This window comes from Corythoichthys intestinalis, chromosome 17, assembly GCF_030265065.1.
Source record: "Corythoichthys intestinalis isolate RoL2023-P3 chromosome 17, ASM3026506v1, whole genome shotgun sequence".
NCBI lineage: Eukaryota > Metazoa > Chordata > Actinopteri > Syngnathiformes > Syngnathidae > Corythoichthys > Corythoichthys intestinalis.
Window position 1 is genome coordinate 29,706,842 of NC_080411.1, and position 20,153 is coordinate 29,726,994.

A 20,153-nucleotide genomic window follows, 5' to 3' on the forward strand; every position below is an offset into this window, starting at 1 on the left:
ATATATATTGCCAAGTCTCCACACATACACCCAGTGTTGTTGTTTTTTTGGCAGCCCTTTAAATTTTAGTTTTAGTTTTAGTCTTTTGGACAAAAATACTAATTACAGTAATCCCTCGTTTTTCGCAGTGACTGGGGACCAGAAACCGCCGCGATTAGTGAAAAACTGCAAAGTAGTGCTCCAAGTATTCAATGTATTTATTCAGATTAAGCATTGGAAAGAGATACATATAAGACATGTCTTTTCACTTTTTTCCCAAAAGTATAATTAAAAAAAAAGCTTTTATGTATATAAATGGTTTCTAAGCACTTCAAATGTAATAAATATAAGTTTTAAGCATGTTGCTGTCTCACCGAATTATTTTTAAACAAAAATAAAGTAGACTAATGTTTGTCTTTATTAAATGCTTCATTGCGTGAGTCCACTCAAATCCGCTCAAGCTGCTCACCTACGCACAGAGTTGCCACAGTAACTGTTTAACAAGTTAAACGATGATTGATGCATGCGGCGCTTTGAAACTTCGGCTTCCAAGCATCTGTGGCAATATCAGACATTAAACGTCTATCAGTCATCGTTAACTTTAATAAGCAACTTACCTGACCAACAAAGAGCATGAGGAGGGCGAGTGAGACTATGTGATCGGCTCATCTGGATTTATTTTTTGATTTAAATAAAAAAATCCTCGATGGACTGAGGAGGACTGAGTTTGAAGCACAAAGTAGCGAGAGATCACTGTAGTCTTAGTCATATTTTAGTCTTTTCAAAATGTGTTCCTTTTTGTGTAGTTTTGGTTGACAAAATCTCATTCAAATTTCATCTAGTTTTAGTTGACAGTTACTCAAAATGTTTTTGTCTGTAAAATTCAAAAGTTTTAGTCCGAAAAAAAAAGAAGGTTTCCAACAATTTCGAATGAACATAGACGAGCACATATTGCAGCGTCTACAAGGACAACGCCAACTTGGTGGTGGTGATAATACACACTCAGCAGGAAAAGCAGTGCATCATTTTCAATTAAACCCACTTGGAAGTCACCAACCATATGTAAAAAAAAAAAATGTTTTCCAAGCGTTTAACACAGGGAAATCTGGGATTTTTTTTTTTGCTTTTCTCAAAGTCTAGTCTAAAGTTGCAAGCTATCAGTATTTCCCAGTACCAGTAATTGCTTATTTACCAAATTAAAACAGTAGAGTTGCAACGTTCCGTCGTAGTCTCCAAGAAAGTGAATACATTTGTGCTTAAGTTATTTTCACCACTTTAAATTGGTCATTCATGATCCAAAATAAAAGGGCATGTGGTTACCAACCATCAGCATCAATTTGTGAAAAATACAAAATTGAACATATACTGTACATGAGGTTTTTGCCCGACAATGAAGTTACAGTAAGTGCCGATGTTTATTGTGACGGCACACATGAAAAATTCTCAAGAACGCATGCAAATAATAGAACAGGAAGTCAGCTATATTTGGTTCAAACCCACCATTCATGCAAAATTCCAAGTCTGGAATGTGCAAAGACATTAGCCATTACACACATGTTCCAATGACATGGAGCTGAGTGGACATATCTGTTTTATAAGGATATTAAAAATTAAGTCCATCTCTTGTCTGTTTTTCAATGGGTTAGGTTTTGTGATGGATTGCAAATTAATCAATTTCCCAGATAGTTGTCCAAGTCTAAATTGTGAGGCTTTTTTTTTTTTGCCTACGCAGGCTAACGTGGCCAGAGAATAGCGTTTCGCAATAGTTCAATAAGTGGCTCACATCATAGTTATGGTAACTATGGCTGCCGAACTGATGATCGAATAAATCAACAACTATTTTGTTAGTTGATTAATATTTTTTAGAGACTTTGTTGTCCTGAAACTTGTCTAAATCCTTTTTAGCAAATATTTATACATAAACTATATTTAAAAATAAATAAATAAATAACGTTTTTTTTTTTTTAAATTGGAACACAATATTTTAAAAATAACAATTCAAATATTTTTTTTTTAAATCCTCTATTAAAAAGGAAAACAACAGTAAATTTCATTATGTTATTTCTCTTTATCCTTTTTTCCTTAAATGCAGTGAATATTGTTTTTTTTTTTTTTTCATATTTTAATTAAAAACTGAAATTTACAGTTATGTCTCATTTTAATTTTAACATTTTTTTATATTACATTTTCTAATAAAAACAAAACAAAATTTGAACATTCTCTTTTTTTACTTTTTACATTTATTTCAAAAAAAGAAACTGTAAATATACTCTGGTTGAATGAATCTGCAATGCAGATGATTTACTTTCTCATGTCACACAGAGGACACATGTGTCCCAGTCCAATTGTTTCCAAAATGCAAGCTTTGAACATTGGAGTCAATTGCTAACATTATGATCAGTCGTGGCTCTACTCTCTTTGCCAAATTAGTTATTAGTCTTAGTAGCCTTAACATGGTGGTCACCAACACGAGCCCTTAAAGGTTTGTAAAAAAAAAAAATCACCTGACTCGCCAATCCAAATTCTGGACATATAGGATCATCCCGACAGGACAGGTGAAAAACTCTCAAGGACCTATTCATGGAACTGACTGGAGAATTCCCAAACCCCATGTTTACATAGACCATATTTGAATCCAAAGCAATAACCTTCCCTAAACTCAGTATTATAGGCATGTGCCGGTATGTGATTCTGACGGTATGATAACCTTATGCCAAAACGGTATCAACGGATTGTAATTAGAGCTCTAAAATGTGTTACTTTGAGATATGTGGGTTTAAAAAAATTAATTCCTTTGAATAGGATTATTTTTCAAAACATATCAGTAAATTGGAACATAATTATTATGTTAAAATAAAATTAAAAAACACAAAAAATAACTGAAATATTCTAAATAAAATTAAAATAAATGCAGTCCTTTAGGTGAGCCAAAGGGGAAGTTTACATGGTGACTCTGCGACACGAAGACGGAATGACTGTGTTGCAGAGTGGCCTCGCATGCATGTGGTGTCGGCAAAGACGAAAAATTATGAATCCGGCCTCCAAAGTGGAAGAATTCGATTGCGGGGGATTGAGGGGGGCTTGCTGTGCATGCATATCAAAGGCTCCCGCGGCGCGACACCGCGCCGATAACATCAGCGCTCGTACATGTCACATTGGGAGTGCGCAGCGGTGCTACTAAACATTAAAAACAGCAAATATGGCGGAATGTCGGCTTTTATTTACTGTTTTAATAATATTTTTAAATATGTTGAATGTTTCCATTTTTGTGCCTTTTTGAACAAAAGAAAAATGCCATCGCTTCGAGTGGGCGGGCATATTTTTTTCCGGGCTGAGGAACTTTGGTGGGGTCAAAGTGCATCATTCGCTGTCACCTTGTAAATCTGCACTGCCCCCTAGGCCCTGGCATGAATACTACATCGTTTTCATGCGGAATTGCGACATTGTTCGAATGGAGACGGGCCCATATAAATGCAAACATGAAATTTTTCGTCTTCTCGGAGAATCACCATGTAAACGGCCCCCTAAACCCACAGCCACAGCTAAACATTATTACCATCAGAACAAAAATAATTGAATTATTTTCCAGTAAAATCACGTGTGTATGACTCAAGTTTACATTATACACAGTCTCTTTCTCAACACAGACAGTTGCCAGAAAGAAAAAAAACTAGGGCTGTCAAACGATTAAAATTTTTAATCGAGTTAATCACAGCTTAAAAATTGACTAATCGTAATTAATCGCAATTCAAACCATCTCTAAAATATGCCATATTTTTCGGTAAATTATTGTTGGAATGGAAAGATAAGACACAATATATACATACAACATTCTGTACATAAGTACTGTATTTGTTTATTATAACAATAAATCCACAAATGGCATTATTAGCATTCTTTCTGTTAAAGTGATCCACGGATAGAAAGACTTGTAACTATAACATTTATCTTTTAAGAACTACAAGTTATAGTAATTTTATATTAAAACCCCTCTTCATGTTGTCGTTTTAATAAAATGTGTAAAATTTTCAATCAAAAGTAGAGTTAATATAATAATAAGAATAAGAATAAAAACAACAATAATAAGAATAGCGTGACCAAAGTCTGAGTAAGTTGCCAGTTCATGCCAGTTCACTTTGCATTGTTGTTTAACTGTGTGATAATAGGGCCTCATTACTACAGACTGAAGTGCTTTTCTTTGTGAACGTTTTTTTTTTGAGAGATAGGAATATTATTTTTGTTGTGCTTTCACTAAATGATACTTATGTTTGTTGTGAAGGAGTTGCCGAAGCTTATGCCAATAAACGGCGCAGTCCAAAGAACGCCTGTGTCCACTCGCCTTTATAACATATATATCTCTGTACATATCTTACCCAAAATACAACAAGAGATACATAATTGCCACTAAAAGAAAGAAAACTTACAGAAATATGCGTGGAGCATAAATAGCACAATGTAACAGCATAAACGTCTCACAACTACTAATTCTCCCACTAGTAGAAGGAATAACATTAGTATGGAACGGCGCTGCCCCCAAGCGGCCGGTGGCATTCTCTTCGCTCTTAATGTCCATAAACGGCGTCATTGTAATCTGTTTGAGGCAATGCGTGAGCGGGTCATTCAGTGCATGCATTAATTGCTTCAAATATTTTAACGTGATTAATTTAAAAAATTAATTAACGCCCGTTAACACGATAATTTTGACAGCCCTAAAAAAACACGTTTTACCACTTTTAGACACACTAAACACGCTGGAGTTAACTCTTGTAGTTAGTGGGAAATGTTCATGACAGTGTTTACTAACCTTTAATTTTGTATAACTGCGAAATCATATTGGAGGTATTCCCTCCCTCCTCAGCAACCACCCTCTGCAAACATGTTTTACATGTCGGTTGGACCTCCTCTAACTTTTTTTGTAGCCGAAGTATTCCCATACCAGCGATTTCATTTTCTTCGACGGTGGAAAAAGTTCAGGAGTTTCACCTCCTCCAGCTATCGTGTAGCACCCGTGGAGTGGGGTTGAGCCTTGCAGCAGCAAGCGAGGGATTTTTCCCTGCATTTTTGGGACATAAAAAATAGCTAATACCGTAGGGACGGTATTACGGAAATTTTTTGAAACCGTGATGTTTTCATTCCACGGTGTACCTTGAAACCGGTAATCGGCACATGTCTACTCAGTAATAACTAACCTGTGTTAAAAACGCTTGCCATTTTTTACCAACACAGTTTAACCATCATAACCACACAGAATTGATGAATACGAATGATTTCAAACTGCCTCTCTCCTTGGAATGCATCATCAGGTGGATGTAGACAAACCAGTGTCACCGTTGATTTGTGCGATATTCTATCCTGCATCTTGTTCCTTTCAATGCATCCCTTCTTTTGCGTAGCTCCTTGTGTTCTTTGGTCTCCTTTTTCCCTTTCAAACTCTCATCGCATTTTGCCACCATGCACAGCCCTGTGACATGTTGCAGTGAAGTCATCCATCGATCCAGCCATCCACAATTCATTCTGCGAATGTAATTCTATTCAATTATGATTCTACTTACTGCTTAAGTATCATGTTCCTTTAAACACCACTCTAATGTGCTTTAGTAACAACATTATATTGGTTTGGGTTTCTATTATATTGTTTTAGGCCAAAGGGGCTAAAAACAAAACATCACCTGTTACTTTTTAAGCATTTCAGAGTAAATTGTCATATAGACAGAGCAGGGAGTTTTGAAAAAAATTGCAGGGCGGCGGTGGTACTTAACTGAAAACTTGTTTTATACAGTATGTAATTTTCACTGCTGCTTGATGAATAGAAATGTCGGCCAGTCACAATCCTATCACCAGACTGAACACAACTAACTTCCTTTTTTAGATTGGATTGAAATAAATAGACACATTCAAATCACTAAAATTTCCTAATCTTTATGCTAATTATCATAGCTCATTGTTATTGAGTGGGATGAATATCGTTTAGCTTTTTCCACGGTACAATAATTAATCCAGCTACTACTTAATCTCTCTGCCGCTTGTTCCAGTGACTGTGTATCAATTATCCCTTCAGGTATTTGGGAAACTATGATGGGCCCTTCGAGTACAACTCGACAACATGCAAAGAGCTCAGACAGGAGATTATGGACGTCAAAGTCCTGACAATGTGAGTGAGTTCTTGTGGTCCGTTGGGAGTTTGTATAGGTTGACTGTTACCATTGTCAATTCACCCATCGATAATTCGACTTGAGTTGGACTTCAACGTTTAAGATCTAGTAAGTAAGTGTCAAAAATATTGCGATTATGAAATATTTAGGAGAGGCCGGGGTAATTATTACTCATTTGTGCCATGGTACTTTTTGCAAAAAAAACTTAATGTTTGGATTTGTCTTCTCTTATACATAGTAACTCTTAGATGGCAGCCATATTGTTTCCTGTTTCTCGTATTCAAAGCACATGCTAATTCATTAATTGGAATTTTAGTTGTTTTGGGTGGGTTAAAAAGATTGTTTGATGCATAACGTCTAATACTGTACATGTGTTTCATTAAAGTTAGTTGAGGTTATATGATATACTTTCTGTGTAGATACAGTGAATTCCACAAAAAACTATTCTCTCAAATGTGTTTTTTTGTTCAAAGTTGAGGTTTGTGGTAAATTTGGCCACCTATTTTGGGGTAAATTGTGCCATCATCAATTCCACTCCCTCTGATCAAATTCGTCTGAAATCAGAGGTGGGTAGAGTAGCCAAAAAATTTACTCAAGTAAGAGTAGTGTTAATTTAAAATAATATTACTCAAATAAAAGTAAAAGTAGTCATCCAAAAATATACTCAAGTACAAGTAAAAAAGTATTTGGTGAAAAGAATACTCAAGTAACATTGTGAGGAACTGGTCACATTTTTGTTTATTTTCATTTATTTATTTTTTTTTATGAGCACATGTTATCTATATGAACTGTTCTTATAATGATACTGTACAATAACCCATTACATAACCACATTAAGCCAAAGGGAAAAAAAAAAAATCGTTGAATTCTGACGGGAAAAAAATACATAAATGAAGCATTACTCTCCCAAAGAGCGTGAATGCCCTCTGGTGGAGAAAATAGTTCCTAGTTTGAATAGTGAATAGTTCCTTTATAATTCCTATAATGAAATTAAAAGGATCAAATCTCCAGTTTTTCATGGTCAATAGGTGCCATATAAAAACTGGGGGGAGAGGTTAAAATCTGCGCTTTCGAGTATTGTTGAGGGCAGCCCTCTTTGTCAAATACTTCATTTTTTACAGTGCTTTAAAGACACCACATGATTGAACAGACTGGCGTGAACATTGAACGGCGAGCTTGCGTCTGATTGGTATTGTGGAGTCATGTGATTATTGGTGCGACGTCTCATTGGTGTTATTGGTAGAGCTACTCTTGGCATCACTGGCAAAATAGATAAATGAGTTTAATATTTTTAAAAAAGAGGAAAAATGTTATGACTCTTGTGTAGCTCAAAGTAGCGGAGTAAGAGTGGCGTTTTTTCTTCACAAATCTTCTAAAGTAAAAGTAAAAAGAATTGCTCAGTAAAACTACTCTTAGAAGTACATTTTTCTCAAAACGTTTCTCAAGTAAATGTAACGGAGTACATGTAATGCATTACTACCCACCTCTGTCAGTTATTATTCAGATTAAATGAAATATGTATGACAGCATACCAAAACCATTAGACTATAAAAACGACAAAATATATAAAGTAAATTATATACATTATGAATTGTCACAATTTATTAAATGGTATATAATCCAAGATCAACTTTGAATATGATCTTGCTGGCTGCTGTCTTAGTCTGACATGATTTTCCGATACAGTGGTACCTATACTTATGAAATTAATTGGTTCTGGAAGTAGTTTCGTAGCTTCAAAATTCTGTAAGTAAAGACGTGTTTTCCCTGGAAATGCTCTAATCCATTCCAAGCCCTCCAAAATTCAGACATAAATCTTTTATAATTCATAAAAATGCATCAATACATTTAACAAATACATGTTACAATTACATTATTGCACAATAAACACAAAGTCAGAGTTCTGCATAATGTAAAAAAACAAGAATAGAGTAAAGAATAAAAGTTTATACACTCAGGTAAAGCTGTCGGAACACAAGGGGCGAATGAAGAGGACACTGGGATACACACATACACAAACAGTAGAGGTCCCATAGCCAATTGGATGCCAGGAATGCTAGGCAATAGCCACTGGCAGAACAGCATATAAGTATGTTACGCTCAGTAAACCCATGCTGTAAGTTTGCCTTACGTAGCCTGAAATTTCTTTCGTAACGAGAGGAAATATTTTCCCGTTGAGTTGTGTCTTATCCTGAAAGTTTTGTATGTAGCCGTGTTCGTGAGTAGCGGTACCACTGAATTGGATTCATTTTGTTTTATGACACTGGTCAACACTAAATATGTTTTATTTTATATTCATTTTATGAGTTTTGTTAGATGATTTATGATTATTTTAATGTGCTCAATCCAAAAATCACATTGGCTTTGCTCAATCAGGTCAACTTTCTGAACTACGCTAACGTACTTAACTCTACTAATTTCTATTACTTAAAAAAAAACATTTCTTTTGTAATATATAATGAATATATACTTGTAGAATAAGATTTTTCGCTTCCAAAACCTGCTTTGAATGACAGATACAGTACTAATGAAAATCAACTGATGATGTCACCGAAATGTAATCGATTCAGTCAGAAAATCCGATTAAAAAAAAAAATCTAATTACGTAAAAATCTGACCTGATTGAAACCGTACAAATTGTCCCTAACTCGGTTGAAAAAAAAGAGAAATTTCCCCACATTTTTTTTGTAGACCAGTGTTAGTAAGAATGATTGTTGCAAATAGCATCATGGACATGCAAATTGAAGCATATTTAATTTCAATTTTATCGCTACAAGTTAGGGGGCGAAATGAGAAAAATCATTGGCACAAATGAACTTGTCCTCCTCTATTCACTCTGCAGGAATGTTTTAATGTATCATTTAAATAGCCGACCATTCTAAAATTGAGATCCAAATCAAAGTACTCGGTTGTCCAAAAGTTGCTTAATGCATATAATGTAATAACACAGAAGAGTTAAAGTTGAACTAAAAGCAAAAAATCCTTAAAACCTTTCATTCAATACAAAAATCACTGAGGATTCAAATGAAGTGTTTCATATTGTTTTACAGGCTACAAGCCAAAAGCTTCATAGTCATTTCCCAGGAAATGTCAGTTCAAGGACAATTTATTTTCAGCCACTGTCTTCGCCAGAGTAATCAGTGAAATTTTGCTGCTCCATTTTTTGCTCCCGAGTCCCAGAGCCCTTGGCTTTTACTGATGTCTTTATAATGTTTGCCTTGTCCTGTTGTGTTTTGTCTTGGATTTACCGCCCTATGTAGAAACAATAATCGGAAAATACATGGTCACGGGTATCCTTCTTCACTCCACAAGTCTCTCTGCCTGTCTGCCAGGGTCAAAACCTCTGATCTGTTTGAGAGATGGCGCAACCTGCAGGTGTGTAAGTGGGAGCAGAACAAGGAGGAGGCCAGCAATTTCAAGTAAGATCGCCTCTGCAAAACGTGCCTCAATGAGGCTGATGCAAAAAAGCTTAACGGCATGCAACAAACTTTTGTTTTTACAAACATCAACTGGTGGTTTTGTCATATAATTGGTTGCCTGATGAAAGTCATATCTGGAGAAAGTAAAATTAAAGTAAAAAAGAAAAGAAATCAGGTGGATTAACCCAGGGGTCGGCAACCCAAAATGTTGAAAGAGCCATATTAAGCCAAAATAATTAAAAACAAATATGTCTGGAGCCGCAAAAAATTAAAGGCCTTATATAAGCATTATATTGAAGGCAACACATGTTGTATGTATCTATATTATGTATATCAGCCTACTATCAAAATGACTAATAGATGGGTGCAATTATGAAAAAAAGGTACCTAACCCTAAAAAATTCCAACAAAAGGTTTCTCAACTGTTTTTTGTAGTATTAGGTGTACTTAATAACATATCAAAAGTTTACCAAAATATGACCACTGGAAAGGTGTTATTTTCAAGATGGCATCCAAGATGGTCCAAAAAACATTAAAATAGCCTAACTCCGTCATTATTTATCATAAACAAGTACTTTTTGTGCCTAACCCTGTATTTTTGGGACCAAGGAATCTGATATACAATTAGTTAATATGGAAATTATATATTTTGCTATATTAATTTCACGAAACCTTTAAAATGATAACCCATTTCAAGGTATATAAACTAATGATAAAAAAATGTCCATCCCATTTTATTATTATTCTTTCTTGATGGAAAAAGCCTTGCAAAATCTGCCATGAAGAAATAAAAGACGCTTCAGATATGGTTGAAGTACGTCAGAAGGGAGCTGATGGAATCAATAGTGCAAGTGTCCAAAGAGGGGATGACAGTCATTTCGGCTGGTGAAAAAGTACACTCAAACTGTCGACAACAGTAGGTAAATCCCAAAAAACATTCAAAGGCAAAACAAAACCAAAGTAGAGCTCCCAACGAGAAGTGCCAGAGTAATAATTGGTCCTTTCAACAGCCAAACTGACTGTTTATTTTGTGGGGTTACAGTGACACATGGAAGAGCAGAGTGTAGCAATTTTAAGACAGATACATTTGTCAAGTCCATTCTTGAGTATTGTGAGAGTCGCTCCGATGAATGGGCCTTCACCGTCAAGGGCAGAATTGAGTTTTATGCCCGTGATCTATATGCTCTGGATAGTGTTTACCATCACACATGCAGTATTAATTTCCGGACTGGGAAATTACCACCACTACAGTTCCAGAACAACCCAGAGGCAAAGTCTGGCCGGCCCAAAAATGATGATCAGGAGCAGGCGTTCATGAGGGTTTGCTCTTACCTTAAGAACAATGATGAGGAACAGTTAGTTGACAGTTACACATTTGCAAGATAAGATGAAGGAATTTATGTCAAATACAGATTCCAAACCATTTGGAAAGGCCTACCTCAAAACAAAGCTAAAAGAAAAGTATGGGGACAGTGCACATTTTGCTGAAGGTGAAGGTCTCCAAGACACAGTGACAGTGAGGGAAAGGACATCACAGATACTGTGATCTTATTTCAAAGCCCAAGCAAAGGACGAGGAATCACAGAAACAAGTGATCATTGAGACAGCAGCACGGTTTATTAAAAGTGATATTAAGTCCAATGTTGCTAAACTTCAAACAAGAAACCCCTGGGTGGCAGGGAATGATGCATATCATGCATGAAGGAAAAGTCTGTGTTCCAGAAACTTGTGAAAGCTGGTTCAACCATCCAGACTGGCGCAAACGGGTTTCTGCTCCCTAATCAAGCAAAGAATGTCATAGAAGACCTTCGGAGACGGGTGATGGTTCTTATGTTTAGTGTCAAAGATACAGATTCTCTTGTATCTTTGTGCTGCAAACATCTCAGCAAGAAAATTGTGTCTGCCAAATCATTTGTCAACCCAGAACAGCTACCTCCTACAGAGTCTGTTACTACATATCACTGCCAAAGAGTCTATTACCAGATCATTGTCTGGACCGAAATGGCGAAGGACATGAATCCGTTGGATTGGGGATGGAAATGGGAGGACAGTAACTTTGTGCCAGTTATGACCAACAAAACTGCTGCCTAGGGATGGGAATCGAAATCCGATTCCAATTCGGAACCGGTTCCGAGTGTTTCGAGGCCTCGACATCACAATGAAAAAGCCTTAACGATCCCTAAAGACGCATATTGCGTCGTGACGTGTCTTGTTGTCCAGACGCATCAAACTAGCATGGCGCCAAGAACCACTCGCTTCAAAGTTTGGCTACACTTCACCAGGAAAAAGGGTGAAAATGAAAGGTTACGATAGTTTAGCACGAGCATTGCCGCCGTAAACATAACAATGACAGCACGTAGGTTCGAACGCTCGAAAGTGTGTCTTCACTTCACGAGGAAAAATTACAACAAAGCGACTTGCAGTCATTGCGAGATGGAAATAACTGCATCGGGAGGGAATAGACTGCACTGTCCTCACCGAGACGCTAAGGCTCAGTCCTGGCTATACAGCTAGCTAAACTCCCAAATGACGATGCAGAAGACGTTGGTATAATAATTTGCTGACTTTATTCAACCATCACTTGAAACTAAAAATAGAAATGAAACAAATCAATTTCGTCCCCAATAACAAACAGGTTTGCATCAACGTAAATCAGCGATGATTAGCTGCTAACACAGTAATAACAAACAGTTAGCATGCGTTCGCTAGCATTAGCACATCGTTTAAACCACTACACAACTGGATTTAAGTGTCCGATCGCGAGTGGAAACACACAACAACAACACAGAAGATGATACATACGGGCGTTGGCTTTGTAGATGTTTTACAAACATTAACAAAGAACGTAGGCTCGTGGCAGTGTTTCCCTTTCTCACTAACTCGCTCACTTGCTTGGATGTGCATTTCGTCTTCTTCGCGTGTAAGCGCGCTCTTCTTCACGTGAGCGCGCTCTTCTTCGCGTGAGGTAGCGCGAGGGCGCCACCACTTGAGCGTGAAAGCGCCATAAAAACTAAAAGGCATGCATTTCAATATACTGGTAAATAAAAACAGGGGTCCCCAAACTACGGCCCGCGGCTCCATATTTGGTCCGACCCCCTGAACAATTCCAGAGAGCATTTTGAATTTTTTTTGTTTTTTTCTCCCTCAGTAGTGTTATTTATTTCCTGGCCTTTTTCAGTGAATAAGTCAGAGAAGGTTATTTGGTTATTATCTATTTAATTAATAGTGCTATTATTATTTATTATTATTATATTATATTATTATTTTTATTTTATTTACTTTTGTTCCATGAAGAATCCACAGAGGGTTATTTGACTGTGGCTTTCTGAAAAACAATCATTTTTTTTTTACATTTACGCACTCCTGCAATCGTCACACTTTTTCTGTTACAAACTGACCCCGGCCTCTCATCAGAGAAGGGAAAAATTATTTGGCCCTCACAGGAAAAAGTTTGGGGACATTGCCAAAGGCAGAACAACGACCTATAAGCCAAAATATACCAATATTTTTTATTTCTATTAGAAAAATGTTTCAGTAAAATGTTACACATTCTTGTGCATTTGCCACTTATTGCCACAGTTAACATTGAGGCTTTGGGCCTCTTTTGACCTCGTTGTGAGTTTGTAAGGTTGTTACTTCTGATTAAACAAACTTGATGCCAATCAAAATGTTTGTTCTTCTTTTTCCCGAAATTAGAATCGATAAGAGAATCAATAAAGAATCGAATCGTTAAGCAATATCGATAATGGAATCGGAATCGTAAAAATCGTATCAATTCCCATCCCTACTGCTGCCCCAGAAAGCCTCCTGCATATGGTCCACTGTGACTGCACAACTGCCTGCTGAACACAACGGTGTAGTTGCAGACGATATGGATTGTCATGCATGCCTGTTTGTGGAACATGTCAAGTCGAAAATTGTGAGAATCCGCAAAATCGATCTCTATGGGAGGAAGAGTGTGACAACGATTTTTAAATCTGGTGCGTGTAAAAACAAAACAAAAAATACAGGAAAGTAAACAAATGCAGAAGCATGACAGAAAAAAACAAAAAACTTAAAAAAATATATATATATATTAAAAAAAAAAAAAAAGGAGTTAGTCAAACTGAGCCTTCTCGTGGCGTACCTGTTTTGAATAATTTCACAGTACCACACAGTCATAATGCATTAATTTCCCAACATAATGCTGAAAGTTTAACATAATTTGAAGTATGAGTAAACTCACCAATGCTGGGCAAATTATGGCACGTAGAAAATGGGGAAATGTCTGGTTATATTGGAAAACCTTCTTAATTTTGAACTTAAATACCAATTTTGATACATTGTTGTACGTACCTGTAATCATTTCTCTATACTTTATGTAAGTTAATTTGATTCTTGGTTAACCAAAACATATGAATAGACACCACAAGTACTTATTTAGGATGATTAATGGAGGAATAATGATCTGTTAAAGACCTGGCGGCGGCCATCTTGAAATTTTGACATTTCCGGTGGTCATATTTTGGTAAACTTTTGTTATGTTATTTAGTACACCTAATAGTACAAAAAACAGTTGAGAAACCTTTTGTTGCAATTTTTTTTAGAGTCAAACCATAACTGCGCCCGTCTATAAGTTGGCTATAAATACATAATGAGCCTTCATAATTAAATGTTTATTTTCCTTGCACTGCATTCTGTAGATAATGACGCAGCACATGACTACTTGTTGTTGTCTGATACGCCCTCAAGTTTAACTATTACAATTATAATGAATTAAGTTTAATTGCTTTGATAAAATTATAAAAATGCAATAAAGAAATCTGAAATTTGATGTCATTTGTATTCTGAAGATAAAAAAAAAAACTACATCAAAATAGAATGTGCATAACGTGGCCTTTATCCGGGCAACAAACAGTGCAACAAAACTTCAACTGAGAGTACAAACATGTCACAAAGAACAACTGAAAAAAAAAAATGACAGCATATGATAACGTCGTCGGGTCGCGGCCAGCAGTGGAGCGTATCCCTCGTCGCTAAGGTGTTGCTATGGCTGTAACTCAAAAACAACGCTGTCAATTCATTTTTTTTTTTTTTTTGTAATATGAGTTTTGAGACAGTGAATAACGCATTCAATACCACTGAGGCGAGTAAAACACTTGAGAATTGAACTATTCAGCTGTCCTTTAAGAGCATTTCATCTGATCTTTCAGGACCCACAGAATTTTGTGTTCTGTCATAATAAAATTAATTGATCCGGAAAAAAGTCACCTTTTTTCTTGTTTAGTAATCAGAGGTGGAGCATGGGTTTGTTTGCCTGGCACGGCCATACTGTTCTCCCTGTATTTTTCAAACACTGTGAGAATAGTCTGGGACCCACCTTCTTAACGGCCTCTCGAACCAGTACGAAATCATCCGTCCAATCAGATTTTGCTTTATGTGCGTGACGTGTTCTTATCGAGCAAAGTCAGTCTTCCGCGTCGGAAGTCGTCTCCACAACAACATAGATGGCGAACAGGAGAGCCGAGAATATGTTAAAATCCATGGTAAAATCAGTTTTAGATACGATTACAAAGTCGATCATTGAACTGCGGCCTAGGGTGTCCTGGTGCCAAGTGCTCATATGGACATCCCTATGTTTGAACATGGTGTTTGTTATGGACAAACCGTGATGAGCACAGAAGTCCAATAACAAAACACTACTTGGGTTCTGATCGAGGGGGCCGTTCCTCACAATCACGCCCCTCCAGGTCTCACTGTCATTGCCCTTGTGAGCGTTGAAGTCCCCCAGGAGAACGAGGGAGTCCCCAGAGGGGGTGCTCTGCAGTACACCCTCCAAAGACTCCAAAAAGGCTGGGTACTCTGAGCTGCTGTTCGGTGCATAAGCGCAAACAACAGTCAGAACCCTCTCGTCTACCGGGGTAGTTCTTTATTGTATTTTTATTTTAAATTGCCTTTCAAAATGACATATCTGTTCCATGTGTGGGATTTTATCAAGTAAATTTCCCCCCAAAATGCGACTTATACTCAGGTGCGACTTACAGTCAGCCAAATAAGTATTTAGTCAACAACTAATTGTGCAAGTTCTCCCACTTGAAAATATTAGAGAGGCTTGTAATCGTCCACATGGGTAAACCTCAACCATGAAAGACAGAATGTGAAAAAAAAAACAGAAAATCACACTGTTTGATTTTTAAAGAATTTATTTGCAAATCATGGTGGAAAATAAGTATTTGGTCGATACCAAAAGTTCATCTCGATACTTTGTTATGTACCCTTTGTTGGCAATAACGGAGGCCAAACATTTTCTGTAACTCTTCACAAGCTTTTCACACACTGTTGCTGGTATTTTGGCCCATTCCTCCATGCAGATCTCCTCTAGAGGAGTGATATTTCGGGGCTGTCATTGGGCAACAAGGACTTTCAACTCCCTCCACAGATTTTCTATGGGGTTGAGATCTGGAGACTGGCTAGGCCACTCCAGGACCTTGAAATGCCTCTTACAAAGCCACTCCTTTGTTGCCCTGGCTTTGTGTTTGGGATCATTGTCATGCTGAAAGACCCAGCCACGTCTCATCTTCAATGCCCTTGCTGATGGAAGGAGATTTTCACTCAAAATCTCTCGATACATGGCCCCATTCATTCTTTCCTTTACACAGACCAGTCGTCCTGGTCCCTTTGCAGAAAGACAGCCCCAAAGCATGATGTTTCCACCCCCATGCTTCACAGTGGGTATGGTGTTCTTCGGATGCAATTCAGTATTCTTTCTCCTCCAAACACGAGAACCTGTGTTTCTACCAAAAAGTTCTATTTTGGTTTCAGCTGACCATAACACATTCTCCCAGTCCTCTTCTGGATCATCCAAATGCTCTCTAGCGACCCGCAGATGGGCCTGGACGCGTACTGTCTTCAGCAGGGGGACACATCTGGCAGTGCAGGATTTGAGTCCCTGGCGGGACATTGTGTTACTGATAGTAGCCTTTGTTACCGTGGTCCCAGCTCTCTGTAGGTCATGTGGTTCTGGGATTTTTGCTCACCGTTCTTGTTATCATTTTGACGCCACGGGGTGAGATCTTGCATGGAGCCCCAGATCGAGGGAGATTATAGGTGGTCTTGTATGTCTTCCATTTTCTAATAATTGCTTCCACAGTTGATTTCTTTACACCAAGCGTTTTACCTATTGCAGATTCAGTCTTCCCAGCCTGGTGCAGGTCTACAATTTTGTCTCTGGTGTCCTTCGACAGCTCTTTGGTCTTGGCCATAGTGGAGTTTGGAGTGTGACAGACTGAGATTGTGGACAGATGTCTTTTATACCGATAATGAGTTAAAACAGTTGCCATGAATACAGGTAACGAGTGGAGCCTCGTTAGGCCTCGTTAGAAGAAGTTAGACCTCTTTGACAGCCAGAAATCTTGCTTGTTTGTAGGTGACCAAATACTTATTTTCCACTCTAATTTGGAAATAAATTCTTTAAAAATCAAACAATGTGATTTTCTGTTTGTTTTTTTTTCCCACATTCTGTCCCTCATGGTTGAGGTTTACGCATGTTGACAATTACAGGCCTCTCTAATCTTTTCAAGTAGGAGAACTTGCACAATTGGTGGTTGACTAAATACTTATTTGCCCCACTGTATATATGTTTTTGTCCTCTTCGTTGAGCATTTTATGGCTGGTGCGACTTACACTCAGGTGCGACTTATAGTCCGAAAAATACGGTAATTCTCTACGGGACGAATATCGATGTGTTTTGGGTTTTTGGGGGGTCACTCTCCAAATAATTAGAAAATAAAAATATATAACACCAAATCCATATAATTTGTTCAAATTAACACATTTTTGAGCGATTAAGATACTGAACAATGAACTTGTGGCTTTTTCTCTGCTTCAGATACTTATTATATTCAACAGTAACTGTTTTCACGATGATTAGTGCAACTGAGTTTGAATCAAATGTGACTGCCTCCATTGAAATAACGACTGTTGGTTTGTTCCAGGATGTCGTTGTCTCGCTGCTGCAACGCTCCTTCCTTCCTCTTTACTACCAAGAGGAACACCCCCGCCGGAACCAAGCTAAGGTACGAGGTGGACACCAGCGGCATCCTTCCCATCACCACTGAGGTCTTCAAGATGTTTCCAGATGTGAGTCATAGCCTGGATGCCGCTTTATAAACTGCACCGTACTGTGTTTTGGGGGATGTGGGAGGAAGCGGGAGTACCCGGTGAGAACCCACTCATGCATGGGGAAAACATGCAAACAGGAAGACTGGCGCTATTGTTTATTCATATTTTATTTATTTATTTTTTTAACCACTTAACAATTCTGTTGTGGGAGTGAAAAAAAACGGTTGTGCAACTGCACTTTATGTTCTGTAAAATCTGTTTGGTCCTTTTAATGTCCCGTCCCCAGCAAAACGAGTACATGCAGGTTATGCTGTTATATCGTTTCTACCAATGTTGAGACCAAACATACGCTCTTGATTGATTCGTATGTAAAATTGATTAAATGCTTTTGGTAAGTTTAACAATATTCACACTTATGTATATATTTGATTTAGTCGTTCACTAACAGAAAAAAATTCTGGGACAAACTGTGATTTGCGATTAAAATCAAAAGGAATTTATTAAAAAATAGCAAATAAATCATATTTTTTAATGGAGTCCCTCACATATAAAATACAGTAGGCCTATATATGTACAGTGCTACCTCGACATACGATTGCTTAGACACACGATCTTTTCGACATTCGACGTAAAATTTGACTCGCCATTTGTTTCCACATCCGACGACATGCTCGAAATACGACGATTTATGACAGCGCTGCAGTTTGTTTTCCTGTAAGACGGACGCACGGTGAATTTTCTTGTTAGATAAGTCAACATGGGTTCCAAGAATGTTAGTGCAGGGGGTGAAAAAAGGAAAAAGGTGAGGCTTACCATTGAAATGAAGATGGAAATAATAGAAAAATATGAGTGTGTTGTGCGCGTCCGTGAACTGGCTCGAAAATACGGCCATAGAATGTCTACGATCTCGACGGTCCTCCTCCGACCTCAGTTCGTCAGTCTTTATAAGTTAAGGTGACGAGTATCATAATTGTAACATCGCCACAAAAAATTGGTTTTATCGCCGAAATAAAAGGTTTTTAATCATTTATTTCAGAGCTTTTGCAACACAGCATGTCTACTGTCAACCGTAGCTAAACATGAAAACTGAAAGTAAAAAGTCCTCTCTCACTCTGTCACGTCAGCCACACGGTGCGTTCAGGTAAATTACGCAAAACACATTCCCCACATTAGAACCCGATTTGTTACATTATTACAGGAATTATTATTTTTATTTTATTATTCCTGTTTTTATTAATAACTTATTTATTTTGCTATGTGTAATTGGCATTTGTAATAGTACCAGCAGTATTTATTAAGGATTTAGTGTAGGTTTTTGGGCTGTGGAACAACTTAATTCAATTATAATGTATTCTTATGGGAAAATTTTGCTCGACATACGACTATTTCGACTTACAAACAAGGTCCTTTGTATGCAGAGGTACCACTGTATATAGTTTTTACAGTATTTTGCAGAGTTAAAATAGAATTCTTTCTTCCAGTAGTTTGTTGTTAAATTGAGAGTCAACCTTTTATGATTTTACAGTTTTTTTTTTTTTAATGTTACAATTCTTGTAACCACAGCTGCCAGTATTTTTCCATAAATTACCATGTTGGATTACAGTATATTATTGCAATTTAAAAGTGTGTTAAGCGCCTTTGCTTCAGCTGTATTTTTAGTGAGAGTACTTGTTCCACATCTGCCTTCTAGGATATGCCGTACTCCAAATCCCAGTACAAGAAATGTGCCGTGATCGGAAATGGCGGCATCATCAAGAACAGCAACTGCGGAAAGGACATAGATTCGGCAGATTTTGTGTTCAGGTAGAAAACAAAATTATTTTCTTCTTATCGGATCATTTTGCAAGCTCCGCCGAGTGTTATTTTTCCACGTGTGTCGCACAGATAAGCCATTTTCCAATTAAAAGTCCTCTGTGAAACAATGCATGTCTTTTCAACTCAGAGTTGATGACTGGCATTTTGCCGGATCCTGCTGTGGGCCCATTTGTCACATTCTATTGTTAGCGTCCTAGTTGCACTGAATTCTCACTTTCCAGCTGAAGTCTAATATTCCGAGATGTCCTCATTTAAACACCAGAAGGCTCGGATATTCCCTGACTAATGAAAGCAATAGTCACTTAATATGAATATTAATTGATCATTTTACATGTACAGTATTTTTTAAGGGTGTAACGGTACATGTAATAGTATTTAACCGTTTAGGTACGTGGTAGTCGGTTCGGAATGGACGCGTACCGAACGAGTTTCTGACGTAATATAACCCTTACTTTTCGAGGCTGTGAGTCGATCGGGTTACAGTTTCTTTGTGTAGATTATATTTACTCTGTCTTCTCTCCTATAATGAGGACCAACACGGTAGGACAGTCCAGAAACGTCAACGGCGCGACAACGTGGCCGCCGCGAGAACGCAGTGAAACGCAGGCGTTAGTGTCAATCAGCCAATGCACACCAGTCGCAGTGCGGCCGTGTAGATGCGTCCCAGAAGCGGCTCAACGCGATGCAC

The 20,153-nt window shown here is 37.6% G+C and overlaps 1 protein-coding gene across 6 annotated transcripts in view; it reads left to right on the forward strand.

Moving 5' to 3' along the window:
• Nucleotides 1-20,153, forward strand: part of st8sia5 (ST8 alpha-N-acetyl-neuraminide alpha-2,8-sialyltransferase 5) — a 43,852-nt gene that overhangs the window by 13,275 nt on the left and 10,424 nt on the right. For 3 of the 6 annotated variants that reach the window (XM_057818911.1, XM_057818914.1, XM_057818916.1), the window contains 4 exons: nucleotides 6,038-6,130; nucleotides 9,392-9,550; nucleotides 17,524-17,668; nucleotides 19,341-19,453. In XM_057818911.1, coding sequence (XP_057674894.1) covers nucleotides 6,038-6,130; nucleotides 9,392-9,550; nucleotides 17,524-17,668; nucleotides 19,341-19,453 — 510 coding nt within the window. The remainder of the gene's footprint in view (nucleotides 1-6,037; nucleotides 6,131-9,391; nucleotides 9,551-17,523; nucleotides 17,669-19,340; nucleotides 19,454-20,153) is intronic. The other 3 variants (XM_057818913.1, XM_057818915.1, XM_057818917.1) reach the window with 1 other exon arrangement.